This window comes from Myotis brandtii, unplaced genomic scaffold (assembly GCF_000412655.1).
Source record: "Myotis brandtii unplaced genomic scaffold, ASM41265v1 scaffold446, whole genome shotgun sequence".
In the NCBI taxonomy this organism is placed as follows: Eukaryota; Metazoa; Chordata; class Mammalia; order Chiroptera; family Vespertilionidae; genus Myotis; species Myotis brandtii.
The window spans coordinates 547,468-560,631 of NW_005367057.1; the positions used below are offsets into that span (position 1 = coordinate 547,468).

The 13,164-nt window shown below is 35.7% G+C and overlaps 1 protein-coding gene across 1 annotated transcript in view; it reads right to left on the reverse strand.

Moving 5' to 3' along the window:
• Positions 1-13,164, reverse strand: part of SYDE2 (synapse defective 1, Rho GTPase, homolog 2 (C. elegans)) — a gene marked incomplete at its 5' end in the record, with an annotated part of 40,023 nt that overhangs the window by 25,728 nt on the left and 1,131 nt on the right. Inside the window, one exon of the mRNA XM_005874595.2 lies at positions 4,522-5,220. Within this exon, the coding sequence (XP_005874657.1) occupies positions 4,522-5,220 (699 nt within the window). The remainder of the gene's footprint in view (positions 1-4,521; positions 5,221-13,164) is intronic.

A 13,164-nucleotide genomic window follows, 5' to 3' on the forward strand; every position in this document is an offset into this window, starting at 1 on the left:
TTTGGCCCTACCCTGAATATATTAAATTGATTTTTAAAGTTTTTTTCTCAACTCTTAAATAGTTAAAGTATTCTACTGAACCTTAAATTTTCATTCCCCCAGTTTAAAAAATTATACAGATTAATCAATTTTATTTTCAAATTTGAACCTGGTTCTAGTAAGTTTTCAAATTAATAAAGTGAAATGAAAATATCTTTTAAAATATAATATTACACAAACTTTAACTATTCCATTAAAGAAACAATCAGATATTATCCCAGTTATTTAAAATTTAAATTAACTTTTCATACTAGATCTTACCATTCCTTATAAAAAATCCCTAATAACCCTAGTATCAGAGGCTATTCTATGTAATATTAGAAATGAGGGGGGGAAAGTATTTATTCATTTTAAAAATCAATAGACTGAATAACCTTTCTTTAAAGTATTAATATAATACTCTCCCCACCCCTATGTGTCCTAATGACAAATAAGTGGTTTCTTCATAGAGAAAGGACTATTTTAAGTATGCCTGCTGGGCTTTTCTAGGAAGCAACTAGTAATAAATGAGTGTTTGATAAACTAGACAAAGCATTCCCTGTACTGTAAATTGTAGTGCAATTCTACTGGTTTACTGGTCTAAAACATTCTATAGTAATTGAAATCCTGCTTTAGACTACAATCTATTTTGTCATGGCATAAAAAAAAGTTACCCAGTATATTAATTTGTTCTAGGTTTTATTAAATTATAAAGGAGTTAATCTAACATTCTGAGTTTTTTTTGCAGTACAAATATTTAATTGTGCATTAATTTCCTACTGAAGTCCTTAACTAATTATTAAAATAAAATACTGTATATGTTAGCAATCTACTATAGACAACAGTGAATTTATTAAAACAAAAATGCTTTGTTTTTTTAAAATTCAAGAGTGGAAATATTACCAAATTCAACAATCACTTAAAACTAAACCGCAATTTTACTAATAAATCACAGACTAGCATTGAGGGGGGAAATATAAAATAAAAATGTTTAAATATAAATTTATGAACCAGCCAGAATCAAGTGAAACTGGCTCACTCCCTCATCACCTAGAACAGTAACTGGCACACAGCAGAAACTGTGTTTACCAAATAAATAAATTAATCAACCAAATGTTGCCTGTAAATTGGTAAACTTTTTAGAAAATACAATATAGGAATTACCTACAGTTGTTCCGAGCCATATAGAAGCAGTAATAAAGCTAGTAATCAATCCTAATGAAGCAAAAAAGATAGTGATGAAAGTCATGCAATTGTAATAGAAATAATCTATTAACACCCATTAGGGAACCAGTCACACAGATTAGGACAAATCAGCCCAATTAAATACTATAATGATTAGGAAAGACTGTTAACAAAATGTTAAACATGTACAATACCAGATGAAGACATAAAGTGAAAGTAACAAAAACCAAAATTAGTCCACTGATGGCAACTATGTAAAAGACACATATACATCTAGAAGTTAATAAGCAAAAAACAATACTTCAGCTTTCCTATTCCTATATCAGAATTTGTTTTGAAATTCAACCATTCTCTGCCATTTCCTCAACAGCTTTCTGGAAATATTGCTAAAGAAAACAGATCACTTTAGGTAACCTTTCTGATCATTCTTAAGCCAAAAAGCATGGCGTTAAGTAAACTATCTAAATATTTCCTTTGGTCAACTTAGGATTGTGCCTATTATATTTTAACTAGAGGCCCAATGCATGAAATTCATGCATTTGGGGGTGGGGGCGGTCCCCCAGCCTGGCCTGCTCCCTCTCGTAGTCCGGGAGCCCTCAGGGGATGTCCAATTGCCGCAGAGGAGGGAGAGGCTCCCGCCACCACCACTGCACTCGCCAGCCGTGATCCGGCTTCTGGTTGAGAGGCTCTCCCCCTGTGGGAGCACACTGACCACCAGGGGGCAACTCCTGTGTTGAGCATCTGTCCCCTGGTGGTCAGTGCGCATCACAGCGACCAATTGTTCTGCCGTTCAGTCAATTTGCATATTAGCCATTTATTATATAGGATAGGACTAAAGGCCTGGTGCACAAAATTCCTGCACTTGGGGGGGGGGGAGTCCCTCAGCCCGGCCTGCACCCTCTCGCAGTCCGGGAGCCCACAGGGGTATTGTCTGACTGATGGCTTAGGCCCACTCCACCCAGGAGCGGGCCTAAGCCATCAGTCGGACATCCTTAGCACTGCTGCGGAGGCTGAAGAGGATTCCGCCACCACTGCTGCGCTTGTCAGCCATGAGCCCGGCTTCTGGTTGAGCGGCACTCCCCCTGTGGGAGTGCACTGACCACCAGGGGGTAGCTCCTATGTTGAGAGGGATCAGGCCGAAACCAGCTCTCGGACATCCCCCGAGGGGTCCTGGATTGTGAGAGAGCGCAGGCCAGGCCAAGGGACCCCACAGTGCACGATTGGAGCCGGGGAGGGACGCAGGCTCAAGGGTATGTCTGGCTCATCTCGCTTAGTCCCAATTGGCCAAACCAAAGCAGCAAGCTAACCTACCAGTCAGATCATCTGCCCCCTGGTGGTCAGTGCACATCATAGTGAGCGGTTGAGCGGCCTTAGCATATCATTAGCATATTACGCTTTGATTGGTTGAACAGATGACCAGACATTTATCATATTAGGCTTTTATTATATATATAGAATATGTTAAAGGGAAGGAAGACATTAAGGAAAAAGACATAAGTGACAGTGCCACTGTATTCTTAAAAAATGTCTATTGGTCTTTCCAGGTTCACAAATTGCCACAAACAGAAAAAAAAGTTTAAAGACAGCAATTTAAAATGTGTAACACTTTATAGACACTGGCTTTCTAACTTTGCTCTTATCCTTATGCCCTCTTGCCTTTTCTGCCCCATTCCACACCCATCACTACTTGCCACACACTTATAAGCTTTCCCTATCATGCCACCCTGATCACAACCTGCATTCCAAATTATTAGTTTATATAGTATTTATTCTTCTCTCTTTTTTTTTTTAAATATATTTTATTGATTTTTTACAGAGAGGAAGGGAGAGAGATAGAGAGTTAGAAACATCGATGAGAGAGAAACATCGATCAGCTGCCTCCTGCACATCTCCCACTGCGGATGTGCCCGCAACCCAGGTACATGCCCTTCACCGGAATCGAACCTGGGACCCTTCAGTCCACAGGCTGACGCTCTATCCACTGAGCCAAACCGGTTTCGGCATTTATTCTTCTCTTTATCGAGATTACAAAAGAAACACAAACTTACTCTGGAAAATCAGTCTATAATTAGAAATGCACACAAGCGCGAGCACGCGCACACACACACACACACAGATTTTTAATTGCCTTCAACACGCAGGGAGAAAAACCATTAACATTTCCAGAATAGCTTTTCAGTGTTTCTTACAATATTGGCATCAGATAGTACACACTGTTTTGTAACTTGATTTTTCTCTTAACAATATAAAATTTATACCATCTCCTCATATTCCTAAGAAAAGGACTCAAATGCAAGTAGTTTACTTATAATGTACAGAAACATCAGTAAGGAAGTAAGAAAATTCAAGGTGAATTATCACACCTTGCTACCATTATGGGCAACTGGAGCTTAACTTCAAGAGAAAATCCTGGGAAACGTAGAATTATCCCACCCAAGGAAGGAGGGAGCTGGGGTAGTCCTACTCCAACTCCTATCAGCACTGGTTGAGGCTCCAAAGCTACCCTGCAAAGAGACTTCCTAACACTTTGAATTAAATTCGAAAAGAAGCACATCAGAAAAGCAAAGGTAATCAAGGAAGAATAAAATCATTAGGTTAAACTATATGAAATACTGGGGGTTTTTGCAGATCAAAAATGGTTGAATAGGGGGGAGGTCAGTGGGGAAAAAAAAAGGAGAGACATATGTACTACCATTTGTAATACCTTAAACAATGAAATTTTTTTTTAAAAAAGAGGTAACCAGAAAAAGGAAAAAAATGGTTGAATATCAGCCATTTCATGTGGTTCAATCCAATATGTATCAAATTTCAATTTTTCCTTTCTGGATTTCATAACTATCGTAGAACTTATCTACAAAGTCTTTACTTCTTCTACCTTTCATTTCTTTTTCTCTTCTCCCTTTCCTTTGTTGAGGAGACACAGGCCTAAAAGTGCAACCTAATGACTACTGGTAAACTGAAAATGCAACTTTTCAGCTGTAGCCAGGCTAGGTGTGAATGAATGAATGAATGAAACTAAATAAGATTTAAACAAAAAATATATCTTTCTCTTCTACTTCCCATCATGCCATTCTTTCAACTAAGAGAAAAATAATTACTATCTCAAAAGATCAATACACTAACAAACCCAAGTGTATAAAAACAATCGCCATGTATATAAAATGCTTATAAATGATTTTGAGTTTTATTTTCATGAAAAGACATTCACTCTGTAAGGAAAAGTACATAGCTACAATAGACATCTATATCTAGTTTTAACTACCACCAAACAATTGAAAAATGGGAAGAAAGAAAAGGCAGATATATGATCATCTTTACCTGCAAACGGAGATTTCAACATGGGATTGTCGTCCACCAATATACCGTCTTGTGTCTTGTGTCCAAGCCTCTGCTTGTACTGCTGCACAGATTCTGTGGAATGGATAGAATCTACAGGCTTCACTGCATTTGACTGTGTGGTCTGAACACTGCCTGTGTGTTCAGAAGAGCACAGCAAGTCGTCAGGATGCGGCTCTGCTTTTAGTAGGTCGCTACTGGCTAATACTCTCAAACTGACAGCAGGAAACTTCAGAACAGCAGAGTTTGCCTCACCCAAACTCAAAGCATTTGATATGCCAACATCATCATCCTCAGGAATGGGGTTGTACCATATTTCCCCTTCATCATCTGCATCATTTTCCTCATTGAAGTCTAAAGAACAGTTTCTTGATAACGAAGAATCTGTATCATTACACCCCACATACCTACAATACTCTTCAGATGATTTAAGGAAAGGTTGTGATAGCTGATGTTTACGTGGAGAGACAGGTGAGATGGGTAAATGGCTTATATGTTGGTATTTCTTATTTTCTTCTTCCTCCAAATTAAAAGGTCGCAGAGTACTCTGATATAGCCAATTGCGTTTCTTTGACACAGTGATACTGTTGAGTGGCTTATGATCTCTGAATCTAATATTACCCTTCAAATCATCAAGTTCTCTTCTTTTCATTGTAGAACCATAAACATTTTCAAATAAATCTGTTTTGAAGAAAAAAAAAGACGGTAGAATATAATGCCTGGTATACCAAGAAAGAAATGTCCCTTGAGATCAGTTATTCAAGTACTATTTTTGAAAGGATAAAAAGAGCACTAGTGGGTTTTGCTCAGTGGATAGAGTGTCGGCCTGCAGACTGAAAGGTCCCAGCTTTGATTCGAGTAAAGGGCACATACCCAGGTTGTGGGCTCAACCCCCAGTAGAAACTGTGCAGGAGGCAGCTGATCAATGATTCTCTCATCATTGAGGTTTCTCTCTCTCTCTCCCTCTCCTTTCCTCTCTGGAATTAATAAAAACATATTTTTTAAAAAGGATAAAAAGAAAAGTAAATATTAATCATATTCGGAGACTAAAATTGAACAAGAAAAAATTTGGATTTTCCACCTAAAGATTATTTATATTATTTATAACTCAGACTGCGAGTATAAGTGTCATAAGAATTCTAAGAAAAAGGATAGACAAACTTGAGACTGTCTTTATTAACATGCTAGGGCTGACAAAGCCTTACCCTAAGCAAAACATACTTCATTAAAAGCTAATATAGAATGCATTGTACACAATATGCCTTTAATATTTGAGGAATTTTCAACTCACTACATGGACTAGAAGTTCTTTAGAAAACACGAGTAATATTCCTTTATGAAGATTAACTTTGAGCAAAATAAGTGAGCCTTACTCATTATTAAATGCCTTACTGATTGTTAAGATTTCAACAGTTGTTTCTTAACCATATAATGCAGTAGCATCTCATGCAGTGTTTAAGTTCTAAATATATAAGTCAAAAATAACAACCGAAAGATTATTTTGTGCATAATCAAGGCTTTCAGTAACCTCTCTTCTACTGAAAAAAAAATCCTTTAAAAATGTAAATTTATCTTTTTTAATTATAAACATTACCCAACCAACCAGATGAATAAACAAATAAAATATCTTTAACAAATTGAGTTTCAAGTTCAATTAGTTCCAGAGACATGAACAGAATCAGAAGGGAAGAAAGTTCCCATGAATGCCTACTATGCCAGACATTTATTTGCTCAACACATTTATTGAGTGCTTATTTTGTGCCAGGTATGAGAGATAAAGCAATAAGAAAGCCCTTAACCTCATTTTACCTTCACAAGAATCCTATGAGACAGGTACGATTACTTTCACGAGCCTCAAAAAATATGTGGAATATGGTCAAAGTGGTAGCCCTAGAATGCAAACATAAACCTCTCTAATCCTAAAATCCATGCTCTTCCTGATCCCCACTAGAAGTACGGAAGTAGGCAACCCTCTCTGGACATGGTGATAATATTAACCCGGCTAACCTTATAGGGTGGTAGCTGCTAGTAACATTAGAAAACTGTATAATACTATTCAGAAAGGCCAAGTAACTTGCCCAAGATCACCTAGTGGGAAAATGGAAGAGGCAGCACTCAAACTCTTTTGACTTCAAAGTCTGTGGTAGTACACCTGGGCTACGAGGAAGGGCTACCCACCTCCAACTTCCAGGATTTAACATGCAAACATGTAACAGATGTTCAATATATATCTTGAATTGATCTAGTTTAATTTCATTAACAAAAACCCGAAGATTCAAGGGTCGTTCTTTGGTTCTGTCTCCTTTACACTTAAAATTCAGAACTGAAATTCAACACATACACAAGAATCACTGTAGTTTCTGGGTTTTTAGTGAGTACATCCTTCTGCCAAGTGCACTAAAATCTAGATCTATTTTACATTTAAGACCAAGTCTCATATTATTTAATAACATTTCAGACCTTTACAGGATACTATATGTAGTTCTGACACAATTATAAATTTGAAGCACAAAGTGTAAAATTATACAACTCACAATTGCTATGATCCACATCTTATTTTACCTTTCTCTCAGATGTCTCTAAAAACATGCAAAATTTTATATAGGTTAACATATTATTTTGAATCCTACTATAGTACAATTACACTATCAACATACTGCTACTTGTACTGCTACATTCCAAGAACTACAATGAGAAAAATAAAGCAAATTTAATACTTCTATAAATATAAGCATTTAATGAATGTGTAATATTAAAGGGAATAATTATACCATGAGACATTATTTTTCATGAAACTACACACTGCAAAAACTTGAAACCAAATAATTTCATTGCTATTGCTGAATATTTCAAAATATGTGAGAATAGAGTTTAAATATAGATAGATAGGAGCATCACAATAATTTCTGATAGTCCAATTTTTTCAGTTTTGAAACTGAATATAGCCCTGGCTGGTGTTCTCAGTGGTTAGAGCATCAGCCCACGTGCCAAAGGGTCTCAAACCCAGTCAAGGGCATGTACCAGAGTCGCAGGTTGGATCCCCAGCCCAGGAGGCAACCAATCAATGTATCTTTCTCACATCAATGTTTCTCTCTTTCTCTCTCACACACACAAAAAAATCCTGAATATAAGCAACACATTAAATTTTAATAATAAATTTTACTTCAGCAATTACTTATAAATAATTTAAATCATTTCATTTGCATCACAGTTAGTTAAATGGATGCATATGAATGTACATTACACAGAAATGGAAAGGTATTTGGAATCTTGCCTTCATTCCCTTTTTATGCTAAGAGTAATGTTAAACCTTATTGACATAAACTCAAAACTTATCTTTAACTTTAGATTTTATATCTGTGTATATATATAAAGTAAAAGTTAAAAAATGTAAAAACAAGAAAAAATATAAAAATAAGTATGCAAAGTTACAAGGCAAAAAGTCTTTATTCTCTTATTAGTACACATGTTATGTTATGATTATCAGATTCTAATTAAAGTCATTTTACTTTAAATACCTACAAGAAAATCCAGAAGTGGTAATTAAAATTTTTTACTCAGAAAATTATTTACACAGTGGTGAACTACTCAAGCCAATTTTGTGCTCTCAACTTTTATTTCATAATAAGTCTAGATGACTCACTATTACTAAACATTTAATCATCAACAAACTTTCTGAGAAATTATGTATTTCAACTCTCACTGAAAATGTATAATATATACAGATTTCTCTCCATCATTTTAAAATTCCTACTACAGAAACAAACTGTGCTTTTGCATACTTCTCTTTTAAAAACCTAAGTAAAAGTATTCTCATGAACCTTGTATTTAAGTTTACATAAATACAAGCAGCCCTGCTTATGGAGTCAAGTCTGATAGCCCAGAAGAAATGTCTAGAATAAAAGCCTTAGCCTTAGGTAATAATCTTTTCCAGATAAATCTAAATACGAGAGCACAATGAAAAGGGAAAAAGTGCTGTGTCTATCTTTTCTTTTCCCTCCCTTGTGACTAGCAATAAAAACCCTTAAGAAAAAAGCTGTGTGTTAGCTTTCGGGACAGGAAAGTAGAGAAGAAAATGTAGAGACTGTTTCCAGATCCACAATAGTAATGAGGAGGAGCAAGAAAAAAGAAGCCGAAAAGGAAAGATGAGTAGAATAAATAAGTGCCCCTAAAGGGGTATACTCTAGCTCAATTCCCAGTGCTCTGCAAGGCAGTACTCCTCAACCTCTGATTACTTCACTCTCCATCCAGAATCCCAAAGATCTGGGCAGGGCAGTATGCTCACAAAGTCTGTTTGCCTTTCTCTTGATAGCAGCTAAGCACCAGGCATGGTACCAAATAGATGATCTTTTTTCAGTCTCACAGCAACTGAGGCTTTGCCAAGTTGAGTCACTTTTCCAAGGTCACAAGCCTGGTAAGTGGAGGATCTGGTTAGGAACCCAGAACCTCTATGGTTTACCACCATACTATATGGTTTGCAGATTCCAAAGTCTCATTTTTATTGGTGAAAGATCAGACCAATATGGCGGAAACTGCTTGAACTTGTCATATATAAGTAGTAAGTATAAATTCATACTTATAAAACTAAAGCAGAAAGAGCTCAAGTGCTTTTCTCTAGTAAGGGTTAGTATCAATATCAGAATAAAGTATGGTTTTTCAAAAGTTTAACAAATGTTTTAAGATAGGTGATTAGGGAGACTGAGAATTGTAGAAACTTACTAATTAAAATGAGTACCAGCCCTGGACAGCATGCTCATCAACACACACACACTGAAGGTTCTCGGGTTCGATTCCCCATCAAGGGCACAATACCTAGGTTGCAGCTTCACCCCCTCTCCCCCAATCGGGGCGGGTGTGGGAGGCAACCAATTGATGTGGCTCTCTTACATCAATGTTTCTCTCTCTCCTCTCTCTCTCACTCTCCCTTCCACTCTCTCTAGAATCAATGTGAAAAATATCCTCAGGTGAGGATTAACAACAACAACAAAAAAGAGTACCAAACAGCAGCATCCTTACTGGGAATTCATTAAAATGCAGACTCTCAGGTCCCATGCCCACACATATGAAATCTGCATTTTAACAAGATTTTCAGGGGATTCATGTGCACTTGAAAAGTACTGCTCTATAACTGAAACACACACACACACACACACACACACACACACACACACATTGAGTGGCAAAGGTCTAGAAAAATATCCTTAGTGATTCTCAAAACAATAACACTACTTAGAAATGTAGGACTTCCCAATCAACACAGGACCTTCTGCTGAATTTGTAATTCTTGGTTTTCCTGCCCCCAGCAACATCAATGTTCTATGCCACTCTTCCCCAAACAAACACACAGAAAAACAAAAAACTGAACTTGCTTCTAGGGCCACACTGGCAGAATTTTTCGGAAAGGGATTTAAAACTAGAAGACAGTCAAAAAAGTATATATGCCTATAGCTACTAATCTCAAAGGGCAGATGCATAAAAGAATCTGTTGGAAAAATGCATAAAGATAATTTATCTCATAAAGGTAAGAAATTAGGTGAGAAAAGAAAACAGATGGGTATCTGCATTAAAAGTGTCAACTTCTGCTCTGGCCAGTTTGGCTTAGTGGAAAGAGCATGGACCTGCAGACTAAAGGGTCCCAGGTTCAATTCCAGTCAAGGGCACATGCCTGGGTTGTGGGCTCGATCCTGTGCAGGAGGCAGCCAATCAGTGATTCTCTCTCATCATTGATGTCTCTCTCTCTCTCTCTCTCTCTATTTCTCTATTTCTCTCTCTCTCTCTCACACACACACACACACACACACACACACAGAGTATGTGTCAACTTCTCTTTAAGATATACTGCACAAGATCATACCTGCTAATAATATTTTAAAAGAATTGTCTAAAGATTACAGACAAAATATTAACAAGTTACATGTCCTAAATTTTTTCTTTCACACATCATGAATCAAGAAAAATGGAGTCAAAGTAAGGCTAATTATTTTTTAAAGTGGTAAAAGGATGAAATAGCTCAACCTGAAACTTTTGAATTGAATGTATTTCTGAGTACTATATACTAATTAAAAACTTATTTATAAAGACTTATAATGAAGTATAGTTGGCAAATAGGTTAAAATTCCTTTGTAATATCAAGACTTGCAGAAACTTGACAATATTTACTATGTGTAATGACTTTAGATTTCGTAAATAATCATCTCAATTAGGAACAAATTGGCCAATCTGTGAACATTACATCCTAACTGCATCAAATCACTGGTATTATTATACTACTAAAAGTTTTAGTGGTTTAGTAGGAGCCAGAAATCAAAATAAAATACCATTTTGACTCCCATTTGACATGTGGTCTCAAAAATTTCTAAAATAAATACATAGGTATCTCTATTCCATCATATAGTTATTCTGTTACAAATTCTAAATAGAACTGTATTTTGAAAGAAAACATACTCATAATATTGTATAGAAAAATGGATATAAACCTTTTAGGCAATTTAATATCTTTATACAACCAAGAATGTACTGATTCATCTGGACTGCCCAATTAATTTTTTTATTTATTTTTTAATATTTTTATTGGTTTCAGAGAGGAAGGGAGAGGGAGAGAAAAATAGAAACATCAATGATGAGAGAGATCATTGATTGGCTGCCTCCTGCATGCCCCACACTGGGGACCAAGCCTGCAACCCAAACATGTGCCCTTGACCAGAATCAAACCCGGAACCCTTCCGTCTGCAGGTTGATGCTCTATCCACTGAGCCAAACCAGCTAGGGCCCAATTAATTTTTTAGAAAATATGATTTAAAAGTAGAATCCAAGTAACATCAATTTGAACTAAGTAAGCATTTAAAGGTAAAGGTTTAAAATGGATATAGCAGTTGATGAAAAAATGTCTTAAAACCTATTCTACAATGCCCCCATCTTCTTTGCAAATTTGAGAAAGTTACTTACCCTTCTAAACCTTGTTGAAATTCCATCCATCTCTTCAATCCAAGCAATTTAATAGAATTAATTGACTCAAACCTCTAAAGAACTTTAGAGTCTCTTGACTTTATATAAATAGGGGTTTTGGAGTCATAAAGACCTGAGTTTGAATCCTCATAATAGTTTGAATCCATATACTAATATATACAAACAATACACTAGTTTGAGTGACCTTGAGCAAACTACTCAACCCCTCTGTTTCTTTGGCTGCTGATCAATGACAGTTGTCATACCTTCATGGGGGGGAGGGGGGTAATAAAGATTATATGCAAACCACATAAAGTATCCAGGATGATTTTAATAACTTTGACTAACCTTCAAAAATATAGTTATTAAAATAATAAACTCTCCAAATCTACACTAGATATGTAAACATTGCACAAGTTATTTTTATATTTTATAAAAGATGAATTGATGATTTGAAAGTAACCAGAGAAAGTTGTTTAAACCAGAGATTAAGCTTTTGCTTATCTTGTAAAATATCTAAAACACCATCACATAGTAATTCTAACGTTTCATTTTAATTTCCTTCTTTTTTCAAAATATATTTTTATTGATTTCAGAGAGGAAGGGAGAGGGATAGAAACATCAATGATAAGAGAGAATCATTGATTGGCTCTGCCTCCTGCATGCCCCGCACTAGGGATTGAGCCAAACCAACTAGGGCTCATTTTAATTTCTTTTAAAGTTTGTTTCATTTAATTATATTCACAATGAAAAAATAAATCAATTTATTTGTAAAGGTTACACTTATTATTGCTTCTAAAATCCTTGAATGTTCACACTACAACTGAGGCCATTAAAAGCCATCTGATGGTAAATGTTTAACCTTTGCCACAAGGATAAAAAATATATTTGAAGTTTTATACAGATTATTGTTGTGGCTCAAATTTAACTGTCCTACAAAGAGTTAACTGAACCAATATCAGGGGAGGTAAAGTTATAACAGCAATAAACTGCAATAAATGATTACAAATACTTTGCTCCTGAAATGTGTATTTTAATTTGAACTTAGCATAAAGTACACCTCTCTTCACACACACACACACACACACACACACACACACACACACACAAATTGCATTCTACTATCCTGTTATTCAAGTGAAATAGAATAAATTTGAGGGAAATTTTTGACAGGTGTGGGATAGAGATTTATAGATTCAAAGAAACTTCAAGTTTCTATACACTTTAAATGAGTCATTTGATTTGTTCTCATTGTTCGACTAGAAGGTTTGTGAACTTTGCTTCTCCCCACTGTTTTGTGTTTATTGGTTGAACAAAGTTAATGTGTACAAACCCAGTCCTGTAAGATTTGTAATTCTTACCAGAGAAACTGCCAAGTACTGTGAATACTTTTTACATTTCAGCATTTAATATTTTAAAAACTCCTGACTTTTTAAGGAGTTTACTAAAGTCATGTTTACTAAAATCTTTATATTTAAGAGTGTAATTCAAAAGATCATCTTGTTTTGGGCTCAATCTGAAGGTATCATACTTCTTTCAGAAGAGAATTTTTGCTATTTACAACATAATTAAGAGATTTCTAGAACTGATAACCTAAGCCTTCAGTGTAAATTAAAAACCACACACATAAAAAATAGGCATCAAAATCCTATTATAAGGACAAGTATATTTAAGTTTACA